Source organism: Artibeus jamaicensis, unplaced genomic scaffold (genome assembly GCF_021234435.1).
Source record: "Artibeus jamaicensis isolate MK-2021 breed Jamaican fruit bat unplaced genomic scaffold, CSHL_Jam_final scaffold_537, whole genome shotgun sequence".
Lineage (NCBI taxonomy): Eukaryota > Metazoa > Chordata > Mammalia > Chiroptera > Phyllostomidae > Artibeus > Artibeus jamaicensis.
Window position 1 is genome coordinate 34,045,507 of NW_026522047.1, and position 22,917 is coordinate 34,068,423.

The 22,917-nt window shown below is 40.5% G+C and overlaps 1 protein-coding gene across 1 annotated transcript in view; it reads left to right on the forward strand.

Annotated features, from left to right (window-relative positions):
• The window catches only part of GALNTL6 (polypeptide N-acetylgalactosaminyltransferase like 6), an 872,151-nt gene that overhangs the window by 834,158 nt on the left and 15,076 nt on the right, over positions 1-22,917 (forward strand). Inside the window, exons 10-11 of the mRNA XM_037155041.2 lie at positions 13,531-13,647; positions 21,934-22,083. Coding sequence (XP_037010936.1) covers positions 13,531-13,647; positions 21,934-22,083 — 267 coding nt within the window. The remainder of the gene's footprint in view (positions 1-13,530; positions 13,648-21,933; positions 22,084-22,917) is intronic.

Below are 22,917 nucleotides of genomic sequence, written 5' to 3' on the forward strand. Positions count from 1 at the left end.
CCTCCCTCCCATTTCCACCCCCTTAGTTTTTGTCCATGTTATAGTTATTGATAATTAAAATTTAAAGTAACCCAAAGAAAAAGAAAAGTCACATTTAATTCTCTTCCCTGCCAAAGTGAAATGAGTAAATATTTTCTCCCGAAAGAAAATTGTTTCTGTCTCCCCTCAAAGATTCAATTTGCAAAAAACTACTTTGGGTAGAAGATGCAAACTAAATCTTAAAAAGCTGAATATGAAAACGATTTCTTGCAATAGTGTCAGGCTCAGTCATGACATGTGAAATGAGCAAAAGATGGGGAGGGTGAGGAATTCAAGTTCATATCTAGCCTACACCTGGGTTACACTGAGCAGAGGTATGTAAGAATCACATTTTTCAAATACTCCTTTCTTCTCTCTTTGTAGCTCCCCTTCTCCAAAAGCATTATGCTGAGTGAAATAGGCCAGGTGCTGAAAGACAAATACCATATGATCTCACCTTTAACAGGAAGCTAAACAACAAAACAAACAAGTAAGCAGAAAAAAAAAACCCCAAAAAACAAAGACACTGAAATAGAGAACAAGGGGATAGTGACAAGAGGGGAGAAGGAAGGGGTGTTAAGGGGAAAAAGGGGGAGGGATTTGGAGGAACAAATAGGAAGGACACAGGGACGAGAACTAAGGGGGGGGAGGAAAGGGGAGGGAGGTGGGGAGAAAGGGGCAGGGGAGGCTGGGATGGGAAAAATAGACAAAAAACTGTACTTGAAAAATAACTAAATAAATTTAAAAAAAAAAGAAACTAAAAAAAAAAAAAAGAAAATTGCTGACAAATTTAAAAACAGATTTTGCCTCTTCCAGCTTCATAAAGTGTCTTCTGGTTTTAGGAACACTTCGAGCTGCCCTTCTTGGTTAAAAACATGGGTGATACAGCTGGAAAGCTTGGCTGGGACTGCTGGAGTTGTACCTTAAACAGAACAATTTTATTTAGTTTCTGAAGAAGATAGTGTGAATTTAAAGGTATTTAATCTCAAGTAAAGCAAGATTAGAAGGGGGCAGAATAAAAATAAAATAAAATACCTACCGCTTGCAACTACCCATATCTGTTTTTAACTTCCTCTCTGTCCTCGGAAGTAATCCCAGTCTTTTGGGGGAATTTCTAGACAGTTCTCTCTCCTAACACAACTATTCACCATCATAGAATATATAACACTATGTATTTTTGAAACTTTTTCTTATGTGTAAAATGGAGGTGAAATACATTGTTTGTGTGAGATGTAATGTTCTAAATACATAGAGAAAATTGAATTTACTCAGAAGCCCTATTGAGACAAGGCTCCTCTAAGACCTATTCCAATGCAAAGGAATCCGGTCCTGCCTAGGATGACCCCCCGACCCCCTCCAGACCCCGCAGCCTGGCTGCTTCTCCTTTATGGATTCACAGAGAGCAAATGCAATGTCCCCATCACCACTGAATACACACTGCATTTCTTCAAATTACGGTAAAATAATCATAACATAAAATTCACCTTTTTAACCATTTTAAGTGTACAATTTAGTGGCATTAAGTACATTTATGTTGTTATGTAACTGTCACCAACATCCATCTCCAGAACCTCTCAGCACCCTAAGCTGGAACTCTGTGCCCATTAAGTAATTCCCTACCCCTCTCCCCCTAGCCTCTGGTAACCTCTGGGTTGGTTTTTTTTCCTGTTTCTATGAATCTGACTGTTTCAGGTACCTCATACAAGTAGAATCATACAATGTCTGTACTTTCAGGTCTGGCTTATTTCACTTAGCATGTCTTCAGGGTTCATCTATGTTACAGCATGTATGAGAAGTTCATCTATTTTTAAGTCTGAATAATATCCCATGATATGTATATACCCAACATTTTGTTTGCCCATTAATTCATTAAAGGATACTTGGCTCATTTCCATGTTTTGGATATTGTGAATAATGTTGCTATGAATACAAATAAATGTTCAAGCCTTAGCTATCAATTATGTTGTGTATATACCCACACAATAGGATTGTAAACGACATGGCGATTCTATGTTTAACTCTTAGGCACTGCCATACTGTCATCCACAATCACCGTGCATTTTATATTCCCACCAGCAATACGCAAATGTTCAGTTTCTCCACATCCTCACCAAGACTTGTTGTTTTCTGTTTTGTTTTATAACAATCCTAATGAATGTAAAGGGATATTTCAATATTCCTGGTTTTGATTCTCATTTCCCTAATGATTAGTGATGGTGAACATCATTCCATGTGCTTATAGGCCATTCGTGGGTCTTCTCTGGAGAAGTGTCTGTCTTTGGACCATTTCTGACTTGGATTGTTTGCTTTTTTGTTGTTGTTGAGTTTTAGGAGCTCTGTATAGACTCTGGATATTAATTCCTTATAAGATATGAGATTAATGGTTTGCAAGTATTTTATCTTATTATGTACCTTACACACTGCTAAGAGTGTTCTTTGATACACAAAAGTTTTTCATTTTAATGAAGTTCGCTTATAATCTTTTCTTCTGTTACTTGTGCTTTTGGTGTCACACCCAAGAATCATTGTCAAATTCAATGCCATGAAGTTTTTTCTCTTATGGTTTCTTCTAAAAGTCGTGTAGTTTTTTACCTTTTACATTCAGGTCTTTGATCCATTTTAAGTGAAGTTTTGTACATGATGTAAGGTAAGGGTCTAACTTTATTCTTTTGCATGAGGATATTCAGTTTTCCCAAAACCATTTGTTGAAAAGACTCTTTTCTTCCAAAGAATGATCTTGCCACCTTTCTGGAAAATGAAAAGCATTTGACCTTATATGGGAGGGTGTATTTCTGGGCTTTCTATTCCATTGGTTTGGACCAACTATTTTGATTACTGTAGCATTAGGGTAAGTTTTAAAATCAGAAAGTGTGGGTTCTCCAACTTTGTTCTCTTTTTCCCCAAAATTGTGTTGTCTAGTCAAGATCTCTTGAGAATTCATATAAATGTAAGAATTATTTCTTTTTACTTTGGCAAAAATATTATTGAGATTTCGATAAGCATGAACTATAGATTGCTTTAGGTAGTATTAATATCTTAATAAGATTGTCTTCCAATATATGAACATGGGATGTCTTTGCTTCCACTTATTTATGTTCTTTAACTTCTTTCAATATGCATGATACTTTTGCCAAATATTTCTACAGGAGCACTGCCCTTCTGGCCAAGCAGGACCCAGACACGGCCTAGCAGGCTTCCGAGACGCTTCCAAGTCCTTTCTCTTCTTGATTCCCATGGAGCCCCTTACTGGAGAAAGCAAGGAGGGACACGAGATCTCGGCACTCTGTGCCTCAAGCAATATTTGGCTCTGTTGTCCTGGCTTCAGACTCTTTATTTCTTTGCAGTTTCATAGTTCCTCTAGAACTAGGACTGATACATAACTGGGCCCAGCTCTCTCAGCAAGTGGCCAGTTAGCACATGGTACCACTCTCCCTCTGACTGAGAGTAAGCCCAGAAGAGGTTCTGAAGTCAACAGTTATCAAGTGTGAGGTTATTACAGGGTCTTAAGGCTCCAGCATAAGAGTAAGAACCCCAGATTCACCACTGATGTACTATAACCTGCCTATGCTTTATGTAGCAGGTTGAATGATGGCCAGCAAGATTTATCCACATCAAAATTTCCAGAGCCCGTGAAAGTTACTTTATTTGAAAAAAGGGGGGGGGGGAGTTTGCTGATGGAGTTAATAACATCAAAATGAGATCATCCTGAACTATCTAGGTGGACCCTAAGTCCTGTGATAAGAGTCCTCATAAGAAGCACAGAAGAAATGCAAAGAGAAGAGGAGAAGGCCATGTGAAGACTGAGGCAGACTGGAGTGAGTGACCACTAGCTAAGGAGAAGCTGAAAGAAGCACAGAATGAAATTTCCCTCAGACTTTTCAAAGGCAGTACAGCCTAGCCAACACCCCAATTTTGGACTTTGACCTCCAACACTGTGAGGGAAATACCTTTCATTGGCTTCAAGTCTCCAGGTTTGTGCTGATTTGTTACAGCAGATACAGAAAATGAACACACCTGGGTTTCCTCACTGCAAAATAAGAATATAAGAGTTGAACCTCATAGAGTTGTTGTGAGGATTAAATGAAATGATTTATGGAAAGGTTTACACAGCCAAGGGCAAGCTCTCCATTAAATGTTGGGTACTATTATTTACTGCTATGGAAACCCTGATTTGCATTACAAATGATGGAAGAGGCAACACTGTACCTAAATCATTCAGGAGGCCCTGGTTTAAAAGGATAATTGTTTTTGCATAAGATACTTCTCAGCTTTTATTTCGATTTTTTAAGCAAAAACTACAGCCATTTTCTTGTCTACCAATGTCCATGGGTATAGAGAAGGTATCGCATCATGTATTCCAAACCACAAACCCTAAACTCGTGTGGGTCTGTGTGTTGAAGGAAGGATGGGGGAAAAGCTACATGTGTAATTAACACATGAGACAGTGTTTACGGGCCACCGGATATATAAAGAAAGAATAATTTGCATATGCATATTTGAACATTTTTCTGGAGAGTCCATAGATTTCATCAGATTTTTTTAAGACAGTCAGTCTGTGACCCAAAAGAAGTTAAAAATCACTTACAGAAAATGATACTGACAATCTTGAATGAAAAAAATTAAGACCAGGTTCAAAATATAAAGCAGACAAGGATCACATTCAGCTGGAGGACTCCTGGTGGCTCAAAAGTCATTGCTGGAGCTTTGCCCATGACCTAATTCCAGCAATAAGAGAAGATGAGTCAGGACTTGGGTGAGGGATTTGGGAGATGAGGTGAGCAAGAGGCTTTGAGACTCTAGCAATCTCCCAAATAGGCCTGGTATGTGTGTAGTAACAGAGAGGGGATATTAAACACACCCCAAAAAAGGACTGAGCAATAAATTCTCTTAAAATCATTTGAAAAATCCAATGCTTGGTGAAGCATCTTTATAAAACCCTAAAATAAATTCCAAGCATAGTAATAAATGGCTGTTTTTGTGACCCCTCTCATTCATCAGCAGAGAAACTACCTAGAAAAATAGTGAACATTTTTGCTTACTTAAAAGGTAATTATTGAGTATTATATATTATAGGCTTGTTTCAACCCAAAGTTTGTGTGTTGAAGCTTTAACCTTTCAACAATGTAACTATACTTGGACATAAGGCCTCTAAGGAGGTAACTAACATTGAATAGCGTCATAAAAATGGGGCCCTCAGCCAGCAGGATTGGAGTTTTCTTAATAAGAAGAGGCACAAGGCATGTGGATGCACAGAAAACAAGCCATGTGAGGACACAGTGACAAGGCTGAGATCTTAAAGCCAAGGAGAGAGGCCTCAGAGGAGACCAAACCTACTGATACTTCCATGGCAGACTTCTAGCCTCCGGAAGTGAGAAGGAAGTTTCCGTTGTGTAACCCGCCCAGTCAATGGCATTTTGCTATGGCAGCCCTTGCTGATGATTACATTATACACTAACATCTATGCCAGGAGCTGGAGCTCCAGAACTAATTAAGTAAGGCATGGCTTCTGCCCAAGAAGCTTCACTGGTTTGAAGTAACCTGTAAGACCCTGCCAGACACAGAACACAGCCCTTGGCCTCTCAAAGTTTGTAGGGTGTCAGGTAACTTGAACCAGCCTGGACTGGCTGTTGAGCTTGTACATATACCCAGATTCACTACACCAGAACTAGACTAATGTTGACTTTCCTTAAGACCTTTTCTGTCCCACTTTTTGTTTTTGTCTTGTTCTGCTGTATTTTCAGGGAGACATAAAGCCCCCCTCTCTCCCACAGGAAGAATAACTCTTGCTTTTGGCAACTACCATTTTTATATCACAATCTCATAAAACCCCAACCACTTCATTCTCGGAACTATTCACCCATTGAGTCTGGCATGATGAACTACTTTCACAGTTAAGAATTTGAGAAGAGGGAATTATGTAAAATGCTTAGATTAGAAGTAAATGTGAGATTATTGTTCAAAAAGCCAACCAGAGCATTCAAGCATTTTGAAATTATTAGACTTATTTTTACATAAGGTGGTACTGCAGGGTGGAGTTTCTATCATCACAGGTTCAAAGGCAGTACATTTGCTTTTTCATAGGGAATATTCATTTGTTTTCACCACTAGTTTTACATGAATGTCCCTTGCTACGGGACATAGTGACGGCATGCTGGTCAATGTGACTCAGAATTTTAAGGCTAGACTTTCACAGCTCATTATCTCTCCTTCCTGTGTGTTTGATTTTGTGGCAGGAGGTAAGAAGGAGGGTGGAAATATATTTTATCACTACTGTGTTCTTTACTAAATGGAAATGATATGGCTTCATAACCTTAGTCCCACAGAAAAAATTTCAGGGAAGTAGTTAGACCATAAAAGGTCTCATAAATGTTACATGGCCATGTAGTATCCCGAAATGCCACTTGGCATGTCCACATTTTTCCCTGAAAAAACCAATGGACCTCTTCTAATATGCTGACTATGCTTAACAGTGATGAAAATTTACAATTAAAAACTCAGACCCTGAATTACCTTACTTGAAAATAAGGACAATTTGCTGACCTTCCTTAGAAGGATGGCTATTAAACTCAAGAATAAGTTCAAGAGAATCTACTTCTCTGAAAAACTTTAAAAGCTCACAAATTATCATGCATCTCAGGGATTTTGCTGCAATCTTGTCCAGGGTCAGAGAATTACATCTTTCTCAGAATCAGCCCTATGATTTCAACTGCAGATCTTCATTAACTAAGGGTCCTTAAATGTTACCCAAGAGCTTAACATCTCCTTATTAGGCAAGCTTTTAAACCTTCCCATATTTCAATGATCTGACCTGAACTCGAAAGAATTATTTTATCTGGACACTGTTGTGTGAGTAGTTTTTCAAGTATACTAAAAAGTTGCTTTATTTTTAATGCCTGGGGCTATTGACCTTGGCTTCGGGGATAATGTTGAAAGTGGCTTTTCATGATTATACTGGAACTCAAGCAAATCTTAGATTTATTGGCAGTTCATAGGTGAATCTAAGCATCTGGAGAAGTGTTCATATTCATAAAATAGCACTCCAGGAGAAAACTGGCTGGAATTTTATAAGTTAAGACATTCGTTAAAAGATGCAGCACCCTCCACTGTTGAAATCTAAAACTGTAGCTGAGCTGTTGACTAGGAAAAATGTCTGCAGGGTCCATCCCAAGTAGCAGAAAGCAAGGTAAAGAGGGACGGGTTTGGAGTTGAGAGGCAATGTGCTACATTTTTCACCCTGACCTCTTGTCCAAAATCCAGACTTCTAGGTGTTACCTACAGGTGTCACGAAGACACCTCAAATCCAGCATGTCTTCTTTATTATCTACATGTAAAGAGTTGTCCAGACCTATAAATGCTATCTAAAAAATGCATCTGGAACACATGGCTTTCTTTGAATACATACGTTCTTTGGCTATGTTCTGTCGCTGTCACTACCATGCCCCAGATACTCATTTTCAGTTAGAGCTACTACTGCCCATGCTTACAATTGCCCATCTCTTCATCCATCTTTCCCATTAACACCAGACTGTCCTATCTCAAACAAGTGTTTCTTTCCAGTAGTTCTAATAATTCTCTTTGCCAACAAAGAAGGTCTACATTCCTTTTCTCAACCCCTAAGGTCCTTCACAGAATGGCATGAATCTACGTCCCAGTCTCATTTCTCACTGCATCCTAAAATTACCACAACTAATATTACTATGAAACTAACATTTATTGAGCATTTAATATGGGTCAAACACTAATATAAGCTATATATAATCATATTTATCCTCACATCAAATTCATCTATATACATTACATATCATACATATAATGAAATACTATTCAGCCATATAATAGAAGAAAATCTTTGCCTTTTGAGACAACATGGATGGACCTTAAGAGCATTATGCCGAGTGAAACAAATCAGACAGAAAAAGACAAACACTTTATGATCTCATTTATATGTAGAATCTACAAATGTGGAATGCATAGAAATAAAGAATAAAATGGTGGTTGCCAGGACTGGGAGTTAAAAATAATAAAAGAATGTTGGCCAAAGGGTACAGACTGTAAGATGAATTTATTCTAGGGGTGTAATGCACAACATAGTAATTATAACTGACAATACTTGAAAGTTGTTAAGACAGTAAATCTTAAATGATATCTCCATAAAAAATGGTAATTATATGACAGGTTGGAGGTGTTAACTAATCTTATTGTGGTAACCATTTCATAATACTTACGAGTATCAAATCATCCCATTGTACACCTAAAGTGTACATAGGTTATAATACCTCAGTAAAGCTGGGAGAAAGTGTCCATCAATGGATGAATTGAAAAACCAAATGCGACTGATATGTAGATATAAAGATAGACAGATGTAGATACAGAAATAGAGATATTACATACAATGAAATATTATTCAGCTTTAAAAAGGAACAAAGTTCTAATACACACTACAATGTGGATGTACCTTAAAACATTGTTAAGTGAAATAAGCATGGCACATGCATGGGCCCACTTACTGAGGTATCCAGAACAGTCAAATTCATAGAGTCAGCAGAATAGAGGTTACTGGGAGCGGAGAAACTGGGGAAGTTATTGCTTAATGATTATAGAGTTGCTGTTTGAAGTGCTGAAAACACCTTGAAAATAGGTAATGGTGATGGTTACACAGAATTTTGAATGTACCTAATATGGTTGAGTTTTACTCTTAAAAATGGTTAAAACGGCAAAATTCATGCTACCATATTTTCCCATGTATAATGTGCAGAGTTTTACCCAAATTTTTGAGGGAAAAATAAGGATGTGCAATATACATGGGCATAATGATTACATACCATGGATACAATAACGGGTATAATAATCTCATGTATAATATTCACAAAAACATTGGTGCTCATTAAACACAACAAAATATAATACATATATTTTACTAGAATTCTTTCAAAGCCCATGAAGAGATGTTGAAGCTGTGTGAGAGTGGAAAGGAGAAGAAAGGAGTGGGACATTCAGGACAGAGTCAGCTAATTGACTGGGAGAGAGGGGGGATATGGGTACACCCAGCATGACATCCAAGTTGCCAGACTGAGATCTTAAGTGGCTGTTTATGACATTATTGAGATTAACAGGTGATCCAAATGGAAAAATAAATCTGGAGTTTGAGGCCACAGCTTGTTTAGTAGCAGTCTTTTTTTTTTTTTTTAATTTGAAGGCCTTCGGGGGATATTTCATAGTACAATAGGAATGTGATCTGTCTATGACATGACCACAATTACCAGTATGGTTGATTCAACTGGAAAAAATGAGCAAACAAATAAATAGTAGCTAACATTTACTGACCACTTCTAAAGTACCCAACACTGTGCAAGCACTTTGCACATACCAGTTTAGTCTCCCCAGCTACCCACCAAGGCATGCTTGTCCTCATTTTACAAACCCTCTGAGCCATACCAAGCATGAGCCGTTCCCCTCAAAATGCCTGACACTGTCAAATCTCCGGATTTATGTATCTGTTGCACCCCTAAGGCTACATTGTCCTTCTGTCACTTCACTCTAGATTCGGATCTGTGCATCCTCCAGAGCCCCTTCCAAAGTCATCAGTTGTGTAGAGTGTTCCAAGTGCTCAAAATTCGTCAGTTCTCACTTCGAATTTAGTATCTCATCAAATGCCTTCAAAGCGATGTGGCCCAATAAAACTGTGGGCTCCTTGAGAGCAGAAACTGTTTTTGCTTTGTCTTTGGATCTCCATCAGTACCTGTGAAAGTGCCTCTTATTCAGAAGCACCCCTTAAGTGCTGACGTCCTAAATGTGGATACATAGATGAACTGAGGTTTGAAAAGGCTTGTGTGGCTAGATTGTAGGAAAACTCATCTGTGCCTGGTGAGCAGAGCCCAGGCCTGCCCCGCCCCCCCTCCACAATTCTCTCTCCCCATAGCACTAGCATCTCCCTTCTTTCTAGCTGCACATCAGTTTGCGTTCTAGAGTCAACTGCAGTCCACAAAGGGAAGCTTCTTGGTTCCTTCGGCAGCATTAGAAATTCACAGCCAGCAATACTGGTAGTCTCAAACCTTTCTTCCTCTCTAATGTCCTCACAGGACCAAAAACTTTTACAAAGTAGGTAACCAGTTATTTATTTTTCACTGTATACCCAGTATCTAACACAGCGACTAGGCTAAATGTTTGTTGAATGAATCATGAACCCACTACTTCTTAGTGAAAAGACCCCAGTACTATTGGGAAATTAGCAAACAGTGTTCTCCCATTTGCTGAACAGAGGCTGGTCCCTCTAACAACCACTTAAATTGCCTACCGAACACTTACTACTCGCCACCTTGACATTTATATCACAGTCCCCATCTCTTGTACCTATGTCAGAAAACCTCCTGTGTTCGGGAGGAAAAAACAAAAACAGCAAATATGTTCCAGCTGAGCCTGACTTCTCTTGCATACCTAAGAAATCCTGGACTCTCTGCCAGACCTAATCCTCACTGAGAGGAGATAATCTCCTAATCCTGTCGCAAGTCCTGATTCCTTTTTCCCAGGTTTCTCCTTCTTTCCTCCCACTCCTAGTCAAGCACTACCTTGCTTTCTAATCATGTTTGGTGTCTCTCCGGATTCCTTGGCAGTTTTAATGATGCTGAACCCTGACGCAGGAATTCAAAGAAATAAAGACTGAAAATGACCTAACTTGCCATACATAGATGCACTCAGCTCTGTGTCCTAGCTTTGGAGTGTGTGTGTGAACTGTTTTACGTTTGGCCACAGGCACAGAGCCTGTGTTGAAACAGTATAAAACGTTCCTAAATTTTCTGGTCTACACTTTTAAAACTTTTTTCAAAGGAATAAACATGTATTAGAATCAGTGCTACCGGAATTTTATTTAGCTGTTTATTAGGAGGGGGTGGTGTTGGTGAGCGAGAGGAGAGGAGAGGAATGTGTGCTGGGGAGTTGCAAATAGAAAAGGGGGAGAAGCATGTGGGAATTGCCTGATGTTACTCTTGTATCCAAGACTGTGTCCTGTGTTGAACTCCCAGCACCTCCTTTCTGGCACCACTACTTTCTGGAATTTACACAGATGTTGACAATTAGGGCTTCGAAACTTGAAATCTGGTTTCCAAACAGGTTGATTCCATTGTCTACACAGATGCCATTTGAGTGAGAATTTAGAAAATGCAAATGGTCAGAAAATGGGCCTCCTCCATTCCTGCCAGAGCATCTTCCCAGCTCAGAGCATTTAGAAACAGAACAAGGTCTCCGAGAGGTTTGGGTGTGAATTCACAGGCAGATCTGGCAGATTTGCCAGTCCGTGTCCCTGGCTTGTGTTTGTCCTTTTCTTCCCTATATCCCCCTTTTCCAAGAGCAAAGCCCCTCCAGTGATAAAGGGGAACAAAATCTGTGTTCACAAAACCTCTGTGGCCATACTGCCAGAAACCTGTAAGCAGCTGCTTTTTTCCAAAATGTCATTCAGAGCTCCTGGACTCGAGTAGAGTGAAGAGGAGCACCCAGAGATGTCTTTGGCGTAAGCTAATTCTGGTTCTCTAAGACAAGTGTCTGCGAGTTAAACGTTCTAAGAGTGAAAACACAGCCTGGCCCAGAGCTCTGTGTCAGGCGGCTCCCGGGTTGAAAGACAGCCTTAGAAATAGACACCCTGCGCTAACTCCAATGAGATCAAATAGGAGCTTCACAGAGCACACCGGGCCCAAGGCAGCAACAGCAAAATCGGACTTTTGACCTGCTGGGTGACTCTATTTCACTGAAGAAACTCTCACACACCAAGACAACTGGCTTTACAAAAGGCAGGTTTTAACGTTGGCTCCCCAAATTCTGTAGTGCAGTTCTTCCCTAGTACTTGTTTGAAGAAGGCAAGAAAAAGTAAAAGGAGTGAGAGAGAATTGAAGGCACTTGACACGGGCCAAGTTCACTCGCTGTCTTTCAGGATTTCCTATGCCGCTAAATGGAGGAATGCAGTTAGTCTGCAAGGCGTGCAAGGCAAGCATTTTTCCTAATTCAGAGTTCAAATTCGGAGTCTATGCTTTCCAGGGAAATGAGTGTAAATGTGCTTGTGTGTGTTTACTTACAGTGCGTTTGTTTTTACAAGCAGGTCCTAGCTTTCCTCGGATTCTCAGAGAGGTCTGTAGGCCAAACTAGGTTGAGAGCTGTTGCCCTGTGCGCTACCTTATTTCACCTTCCCTGTTATCGAGGTCCAATAGTGCAAGATGAACCCAAACAGTGGCCAAATTCCCTGAACAAGGAAACCGGTACCCACAGTGACCCCTTCCTGAATGACATCACACCAACATCTACTCCTAAAAGAAGTGAAGTGTGAAACAGGCCTCTCCACCCACCTCGTCCCAGCATCATTTATTCCCTTCATGGTAGCCAGTGTGTCTCCTAACAACCTTTTCTCTGTCTCATTCTGCCGCCCCAATAAGAACAGGCCCAGATCAGGCATCTTCTGTTGTGGGCAGACTCTTTACCCTCTCTACACACTCTGGGCAAAAGAACCTTCACTGGAGTCATCAGCAGAGAGGAGTACATTCTGTTCTTGTTTCTATTCTTAACTGGACCTAAAGGGATTAGTACAATCCAGGACTACCTAAAGGCACAAAAAAGATTGAGACCATTTAAGCTTATCTAAACAAGCAGGCCTAAGTAACAAACTAGAAACTATTCAACTCTGCTCCAGGCTGTGGTTCTGATGCTAATAGGAGAATGGGCGAGATATTCAGGAAGGAAGATCTGAAGGACACGCCTGTGTCCACACCTCCTGTGGCTGTGCCTAATGTTCTTACTTTTCATAGTTCATCCTTTTCCCACCCCTAACAATTCAGTTTCTTGTATCAGTGTTAATATAATCATTGTAAAGAATTTTCTGTCTTTTTTAAAATTCTGCAACTTTTCAAAGTTCAAACTTTACGTACAGAATCTTTATCTAGCATAGCATTGTACCAACAGTACTGTATTCGCTGTTTTGCTAAGCCTCTAGGGTGACATTTTTTAATATATCAGCCAGGCCTAGGTATAGACCGAGACTATCCTGGGCAAACTGCAATTTCAAGGTCACCACGTCCTGCTCAGAATCACGCTCAGTGATTCACTTTTTCAGTTCACACTTCACCTGCATCACCTGCCTCGTTCCGGATCTCTTCCCTCGTTAAGGTGGAAATGGTAGAAGATGCTTTTGAACAAGAAGCTACATCCCACGTCAAGGACTACCTGAAGAAGAAAAAGCTCCCATTTTAGGAAAGTCATGAGCTCTCTGCTGCCCCCTATGTTGCAATCACACATTCCCCCGCCGCAGTCAGCCACAGTTTCCGTGTCCTTCCAGCTCACGTTCTTTTACATAAAGACTGGACCATGCTATTTTTATTCCCTTGCTTTCTCCATAAATTGCCATAAATTTAAGGCATCGCTCAGTAATCATAAAATCACGCACAAAAACCCATCTACTGCATCGATACCAGAATGGTCAGGAGGTCGAGGTGCAGAAAGACATGGCCTCAGGCCCACTGTTCCTTCTCTCCGCAGATTCGAAACGTGGCAGCCAACCTTTGCGTGGACAGCAAACACGGAGCCACAGGCACCGAGCTCAGGCTGGACATCTGTGTCAAGGACGGTTCTGAGAGGACGTGGTCGCACGAACAGGTACGTCAGCTCCCAGAAGTCATGCGCCGGGGGTGGGGCTGCGGCAGGCGGGGCGGGTGTCAGTGGGGACGGATCCAAGATGGGATCTTGCTTCACTTCTTGGTTTCCGTTCCTCGTCGGAGCAGTGGTGCTAATCAAATGAGATAAGGTATGAAAATGTGCTTTAAATCATAGAAAGGATGTTAGAAATGTATTTCCTTCCCCAGAATGACAGTTTTCAAACTGTAAAAAGCATGTAAAATGCTATGGGATTCTTCCAACCAAATTTCATGGTTTTAATGAAAGACTCTTTGTTATTCCGTAAGTTTCTGTGACTTTAATCTCGTGCCTCCCCTCCAGCTGTATATTGAAAAGAATACTTTGCATATGCCTCTTGTTGTTGTAGGAGTTTGTAAACTTACACATGAAAGATTAACTTTGAGGCAATAACACCCAAGATAAACTTCATAGGATCTTTTAAGACTATTTATTGCTTTCGACTGAAAAACCATTTCAGTGCGACTCAGTTTATGAAGTGGGGTGTGATATCTGACCCACTTTGAAACATGACAGCCCTTGGAAGGGGCTCTCCTCACACCCTGTCATCTGTAAAAGAAAACAAGACAGGGGTAGACTCATATCTGCCCCTTTCTACCGCTTTAATTTTTAATTGTGAAATATTTCAAATAGAAAACCACGAAAATATTATAGTAGACATTTATATACTTCCCATGCAGGTTTAACAAGTATGTATAGTCATTTCTATATTCTTTAAAACAACACAATGTACAGGTACAGTTAAAGCTTCTTCCCCGGAGGCTGCTCCCCTCTCTCCCTCTAGAAAAGAATATATTCCAAGTTCAGGATAGTATGTCTTCCTTGTGCATTCTCGTTCTTGGAATTGTCTATACTGCCTCTCTTCTGGAAACCAAAGTAGTAGACAAGCAATTTCCAGTGAAGTATTTGTTGTGTTCTGTTCTGTTTGCCATCTCCCTCAAGTGTCTATCACGTTTATACTAGTAAAGACCCACCCTGTGCAGCCCAGGGCCTTGCAGAGTGCTCAGGGGTGCTGCGATTCAGCATGGTGGCAGCACCCTCCCCACTGACCCCTCCTGCCCCTCCTCTAGCCCGCACGACAGTGCAGAGCAGCAGGAAAGTATCAGTGGATCAAGTCCACAGCACAGTCAAGAACTAATGCAGTCAGTCACTGAACCAGCAATGCCCCCCCGTGCCCTAGCCAGTAATTTTGTCCTTGTACTCGTCCCACAAGGTCATGATGTTCTAGAAGAGCCCTGCCATCAGGCCAACGTAGATGTCAACCGGTTTGACCTGTGTATCCTTGTGAAGTTATTAAATCTTTCAAAACTGTCACTCCTCCATCTTTAAGTAGAGACAGTAACCCATCTCACAAACAGGGTAATTATGAGAATAAATCATGTCTAAGATATAATAGCCTCTCACACCTGTGGTAGGGACAGAGTAAATATACTTTCCCCTTTGCCTTCTCCCAGTGCCTCTCCCTGGAGAGCATTATGAAAAATACCAAAGTAGCACTCTCTCTCAGGCCCAAGGCAGCTGCCACATACCGAACACGATTGATTCATCATTCCCTCATACACATCCTGTAGCGCGTGGACGCGTATCAGACAGGCTTGAAAGAAGACCGCAGCTCCAGGACTCACTGATAGGAATGAAATGTCAGTACAAGCTGATTCGCCTTCTCCTTTTTCTGTCTCTTTCTATGAGCACCACAGGGGTGCTACCAGGGATGTGAGATACAGTGTTGGCCTGTTACCTCCAAGATGCATTTCTGACTTCAGCCTGAGAGCAAGAGAGAAGGCTTCAGAGGCATGTCAGGAAGACTGACATCTTTAGAGGAAAAGGTCATGTTTTAAAAAGAGAAAAGAAAAAGGAGCATGCCATTAGAAAATCTTTGTCTGAAGGGCTAATCCCGCTGTGTCATCTCTATTCAGCCCAACCAGGAAACACACCTAGGCACCTGGTTGATGTCAGGTATGCACACTTGAATGCCCAACTCGGGATTAATATTTCCATCCCTTGAAATGTTCTAGAATGAAATATGACCTGGGATTCAGATTTTATTTAATTACTGAAAATAAATTGATATAAAACCAACTCTGTGGCATACACTTTTAAAATTGTTTCATTTTCCTCACCCCTCAGACAAAACTGTGAACATCTATGGCATGTAATTCAAGAAATAACCAGCAGAGGGAAGCACTAGACAAGCAGACATAAGATGTGGAGGTGACCAGTTAATAAATCTCTTTAAAAAGATTTGTAGTCTCTAGAGACTGCAAACGGAGCTACAGGAAGATTGAACAAAGTTTACAGGAGGTGGAAAATAAATCATATCTGAAATATGTATCACACTATATTGACTTGGATGTGAAAACATTACAAGCTGCTTTGTTTTCCAGTGATTAACCGTAAGCTTTATTCGATATATTACTCAATGATTCATAAGAATTAGGTTTCACTCACTTATATTTAGACTTCAACTCCTGAATAAGAGAAGAAGTGTATCAGGACAGGAAATTTATAGTAGTCTTTTTAACTCAAAAGCATTTATAGAACACAAGAGGGACACTTATTAGAGTTAAAATGATCCTTTTTGAATGGCACAAATAAAAGAAATGAATAAATACATGCAATGGTCACAGGGAAACTAAAGAAGCATCTATTGAAGCACTTCTCTATTTTTTTTTAGTTGAGGAAAAAATATTTATTACCACTGTGTCCAAACAGTGAAGACAAGTTCAAACTTTACTCTGCAACACAGACACACACGAAGCAGAACAATTGGATGAAGGGTAACTGGCAAAACACTGCCAAAAAATGCATGACAGAGGAACACTCCCATTGAGCTCACAGTCATTAGTCTTACTAAGACCTTAGAAAACTGCTGAGTGAATTCATTGCATTGGAAATACATCAAGTTCAAAGGCAGAGAAACTACCAGTTAGAATAGCAGTCCTGAAGTATTCTTTTTGTTTTTAATTTTTTCCATTAATCATTTTTTATTTTTCAATTATAGTTGACGTACAAGACCAGGCGGGCACATCAATGGTTAGACGTCATGTACCTTACTCAGTGATCTTCCCGATAAATCTAACACCCAGCTGACACCATACACAGTTATTAGAATATTATTGACTATATTTCCTATGCTACACTTTACATTCCCATGGCTGTTCTGTAACAACCAATTTGTACTTCTTAATCCCTTCACCTTTCTCACCCATCCCCCAACCCCACTCCCTCTGGCAACCATCAAACTGTTCTCTGTATCTATGAGTCTGTTTCTGTTCTGCTCGTTCACTAATTTTGTTTTTTAGATTCAAGTGTTGATAGATGAGAAAGTTGCTTTTGTTGCAGAGCACCAGTGACTAATGACTAATTTGGCTTCTGTGAAGGAAGCAAACGTCCGTGGTTCATTTTTCAGGGCCCTCTGTTTAGCCGTTTGATACCCCTGCAGCATCATGTGCTGCAGACCAAAAAAGAAAACTCAAATGAGACCAAACTAAGACCATAGGTCCCGAAAGGATACTCCCCACTGCCATTATAGCAAGAATCCCCCAGAAGAAAGCGGAGGGGAGGGGCTGGGGCAGAGGAGCAGAGGGGCCCTGGGGCTCCCTGGCCAGGCAGCAGGCTGTAATACCTTGGGGGGGGGCGGAGGAAGCGCTGACTGCGGCAGAGCGGAGCGGGCCTTGGTCTTGCTGAGGTAGCAGACCAATGTCCCCTTTCAAAGACCTGGAAAGGCGATGTGCAAACCGGGGCGGAAGCAGGTGCCTGCACGTGGTCAAAGGATGGATTCTGGGACATAGTCTCACTCTCTGGACAGAGCACGCTGCAGATCTCAGATAGCTGCCAACCACACAACACTGGATCTCGGTCATACCACCCACAGAGAGAAAAACATGTTTAATCCTCCCAAATCAGGTAACAAGATTACGATAATAAGCGTCCTATTTGCAGTACTGAGTCTAGTGGGCTTATTCATGTCAAACAACACAGACACGGGCAGCATTACACATACCAAATCAACGTTAAAGCAAAGATATGAGTTACGTATCATTCTGAATCTATATTTAAAAGTATCAATTAAAAGAAAGAAAGTGGAGAAATTAACATCGATTTGCCCTAAAATTGAAGGATTGGAGATTGACAAAGAATCAGGAGTTATTTTCTGGGAAATCTAAATTCTTCTTTGTGTAAGGAACAGCCCAAGGGTAGAAGACAAACTGTGAATGTCATAATAACACCACCCAATGTGAGCAGTGACAATGCTTTCATAATGTCTGCTTGTTTCTGCCGTGACAAGAGCGCACACAGAAAAGTGTGCCTAATGAATGAAACGCTCGCTGCCTGATCGGTTTGACATGGCCATTAGGACAAGATAAATGGCAATTGCATGCATTTCAAAAGCATAAGAGAAAAAATTTAGCTAATGGTAGAGGCAGCAGAGTAAAACAATTGGTATAATCTGAAGATATATCACATGGGATGCAGGAAGGTAATCACCAGGTAATAACAAAAGCAATAATACATAAAACACTGAAGAAGAGCACAAGCTAACAATCAGTCTACAAATCTACAAATCTACAAAGAGCACAAGCTAACAATCAGTCTACAAATCTATAATAACACACCTAGAAGCTAGAAATAAAAGGCCCCTAAGACTTTTATTTTCCTGATATATAATTGTGACAAAACATGAATAAATTTGCCAGAGACAATTCTGCGTAAGTCTGCCCTAACATAGGTATTCGTTTGAACCTAACAGATCAATTTATTAAGTGTAAGACAAGTAAAATGTCAGAAAGTAATAAGCAAGAAAAACTGTCTGTAAACCCATTTGACCTTTGCAGGATGGATTTTCGCCCACTGTATGAGACTGTGCTAGGAAATGACTGCAGTCCCTTTTGCCTCTGGTCTTCTAAGGGAACAACAGGTCCTCAAATCACGTTGTTTTGTTCAACGTGGTTGGACTATAATGTGGATGAGTTGCCGTAGGAACTCTTTTTTAATCAATTAGCCTATGGTAAAGTTGGTTTTGATGATGTTAAGTGAAGACTTGGTGTATAAAAACCGAAATGGGATAATCAGAAAGGCAGGAGACAGCAACAGAGAGGGAACTGGATAAACCAGTAAAGACCACTGGTTCCTGCATTGTTTGGTTGGCTTGCAGTAACAAGGAACCTTGATATTTAAATGAAATAAAGATTTAATCAATGCCAATGGCACGCTTATAGGCCAGGAAACAATCGGTAACTGAGCCTAGAATCCTTATAGATGAAATTTTGACAAATAATAGTGTGTTTGATATTGTTGTGATTAGACACAAACAGAAGAAATCTGAGGGACAAAAAAAGGATCAATTCCTTCATTTTGACAGCTATCCCAATACACTCTCCGTTGATATAACAAGTGCAAGTTTTTATTTATTTGGTAGAAATTGCATTGAACATTTATTATGTGTCATGAGTTGTTCAGATTGCTGGGAACGCAAAGATGAAAGAAGATATGTTTCCTGCCATTAAAGAGCTCACTGTCTAGTGAGATGAACAGAAACATAAATGGGCAAACGTGATGAAGTAAAAGCAAGCAGTGGCGAGAAGTAAGGGGTTCGAAGAGGAAGGCTGCTTGGATGAGTGGACAGCTGAACCGAATGTCATAAAACCAATGAGCCTTCACTAGGTTGGCTGGTGAAAGTTGGCCTTCCAGCCAGAGGGACTGTCCTGAACAGAGCCACAGAAGGGAAAATATAGCCCAGTTAGTGCAAGGGACTATATGTTTTCTTGTGGCTGGAACACAGACAAAAGGGAAGAGACGCAGCTGGGGAAAAAATGGCAAAACCAGATTGTGGAGAGTTCTTTACATGTTAAAGAGTTTGAGGGCCCTGGCTGGTGTGGCTCAGTGGATTGAGCACGAGCCTGCGAACCAAAGGATCGCGGTTCGATTCCCAGTCAGGGCACATGCCTGGGTTGCAAGCCAGTTCTCAGCAGGGGTCATTTCCCAGCAGGGGACACATGAAAAGCAACCATACATTGATATTTCTCTCCCTCTCTCTTTCCCTTCCCTTCTAAAGATAAATAAAATCTAAAAAATAAATAAATAAAGTTAAAAAAAAGAGTTTGAACTTTATTCTCTAAGGCTTATATAAAAATATCGTGGGATTTGGGGTTGAGAGGTGACAAGGCCAAATAGACGTTTCAAACAGAATTCTCTGGAGGCTACTGAGGACAGACAGGAAGGAATTTAAAAAGGAAGGTAGGGATGAAACTGTTTAGGAGGTCATTTTGGTAGTCCAGACAAGAAATCTGGAGAGCAATGATAGTGGAAATAGAAAGGAAGACATCTTTTCAGCAATATTTAGAAGACAAAAATGACCAGGCTTGGGAATTGATTAGATGAAGACAAATGATGATTAGTGGGAGACAAAAGGGTTAAAGATGAAAGACTCTCAGATTGACAAATTGAATGATATGACCACCAGCTAAAACACAATATAAGAGTATAAAGAGGCTAACAAGGGAAGAAAATCAATTAAATTTAGGATGTGTTGCATCTGAGATGTCCCTGGAACATGCAGTTGGAAAATCCTACATGGAGTTGGATGTAATACAGAGGATGAGTTATTAGCACATTGTCAAGAGCTGAACCACTGAGAATATTTCAGACCAGCCAGGAAAGGTGCAAGGGGGGTGGTCCAAGGAGAGCCCCGGACAACAGCTCTGTTGAAGAGAGAGGTAAAAGAGGATGTGGGCAGGATAGAGTTCTACGATAGCAGGAGCTTGGAGGTCTGCGTGGAGGGCAGTGATCAAAATCAGAAGCGCTGAGTAGACATTTGTCCTTGGGGAGTCATTCTCCTGCACAGAATTTGAATGAATCTAAAATTGCCTTAGTCCATAATCATATTTAAACAGACAAACAAAGACGCTCAAGGAAAAGAGACCACACAACTCCTCTTTGTGAATTAATTTTGAGTGCCCAACCTAAAAATCCTTTGTCCTTCTATTCAAAACATTCTCTCTGTCCTGTCTCTGGGGAAACAAATTATAGCCACTTGCCACTACTCAATCTGCTTCCAGCTTCCATATGTTGTATTTAGAGAATTTCTTTCTGATTTTCTTCAGACCGCTTACCCAGTTCTTTCAAGTTTTCTGCAGTTTCCCCACCATTGAACTGTTTTTGTTAGTCATCTCCAGAATTTTGCCAGATTCTCTACGTTTTCTTCCCTGGGTAGGACTTAAAAACTGAAATATACTGAGGGCCCTGTTGGTTGTGCTTGTTTGTATGTCAGCAGGGGCCCCTTGACACCTCTTTACTTTGCAATTCCCAGTTTGGCTTTAAACAACTAGGCCTGCCTTAAGTCCTACAGTAAGATTCATATAACCTCAATAAACTTAAACTTGGAATTAATCATGTCTCATCTAGTCTATTTTCCCACTTAAAGACTTATTTCTACTGCACCCCTCTAGCAATTGTCCAGGTCAAACTCAAGAAAAAACCATGTCCCTACAAGAATGTGGGGGGGGGGTGTTGAAACTTAATACATTGTATAATTAATGTAGTACATCCTAAACAGCATTTAAAAAATAATAGAATGGGTTGAATATGGTAGAATAGACTAGGATAGGATAAGGTCTGATGGAATATCAGAGTCTATTAAAGGCAGTAAAGATAAATATAAGTTCATGAGACTTGTTTCAGTTTGGGGAAGAGAAGTGTGTGTGTGTGTGTGTGTGTGTGTGTGTGTGTGTGTGTGTGTGTGTGTGTGAACTACTTATTGTGAGGTACAGTTCAGAATGTGAACCCAAAGAAATTAATTTGCCTATTCTTTACTTCATCAAGCTTAGCTTTCATTTAAATCAAACTTTTTAAGTTGCTAGCTTCAACACAACTCAACCATACTTCTGGTCTTTTTTCAATTAATCTACTCATTTAGGCTAACTGTGCAGCATTTTACCCAGTAGCATTTTATCAAGACGAAGAATGTAAAGAACTTCATCAGAGAGTTCTTCTTCTACCTCCTTCTTCCCTGTCTTCATACACTCCTCTGTTATTTCTAGCACCTACCTGGAAACTCTTCATTTGCATTTTTGGCACCCAAAGGTGCAGCTCTCACTGCTCCAGCACCTTGTGACACATGCTTGTCTCGACACCTCTGTTATCACGAGACAGTTTTTCTCTGTAAGTCATAAAATCTAAATTGCTCCCCTTGTTCTCGAATCTCTCCAAATTAAACTCACTGCAGCTTTTCTGCTGTCGTCGCTTTGGTAGCTCTTTACTTTTGGATGGAGAGAAGATATTCGACCTGGGGAGCCGCTGCACACCCGGAAGTTCTGCTTTGATGCCATCTCACACCACAGCTCCGTCACTCTCTATGACTGTCATGGCATGAAGGGGAACCAGCTCTGGGGACACCGGAAGGTAAGAGTCAGCTCGCTGCGGGCGTTCTCCAAGTGCCAGGCTAATGCTAACTCGAAGTTTTCATTTAAAACACACCGTGTGATGGAACTTGTTACCTGGACATGGGCATACACATATTTGGCTCACACACTTGGAGATCAGGGGAAAGATAGATTGTGTGGAAGTGACACGCTTTTGGCTTTGCTTGTTATGCGTACACCCATCACAGCCGGTTGGACTGAAAAATGGCTTTGAACCAGAACGCTAGCACTACAGGGAAGGGACAAGTCATAACCCAGACAACTCTCAAATGGAAGGACCACAAACCCAATGACCACATGAATATATGTGTACTTTTTAGGAATCCCAATTTTTTCTCTCTCTTTCTCTCACATACACACAGAGAGATTAACAAATCTATTCATTTGTTATATAGCTGAGACTCCTATGCTTTGGAACTGTCTTGGTTAAGAGAAGTACATTTACATAAATAATTATACATTTATGTAGATGTAATTGTTGAAGCCCTTATAAAGAAAGTGAGCTATTTGTAATTTGGCCAAAATCCTGCCTAAGTATCACAAAGGAGAACTTATTTGGAGAATGTAGAAGTTTAAAGAATGATACAATTAACATTTAATGATAGGAAAAATAGTTCAAAAGCAAATATCACATTTTATTGACTTGATAAAATAAGGATGGATTAAACTTTTATTTTAAAATATCTTTATTATGAATACTGTACAATTTTTTTAAATTCTTTAAAGTGGGACTTACGTCCCAGTTAGCAAACACTTCAGAAGCGTCATCCGGCCCCTCAAGTTCATACAGCTGCAGGCAGCCTTCAGAGCCAGG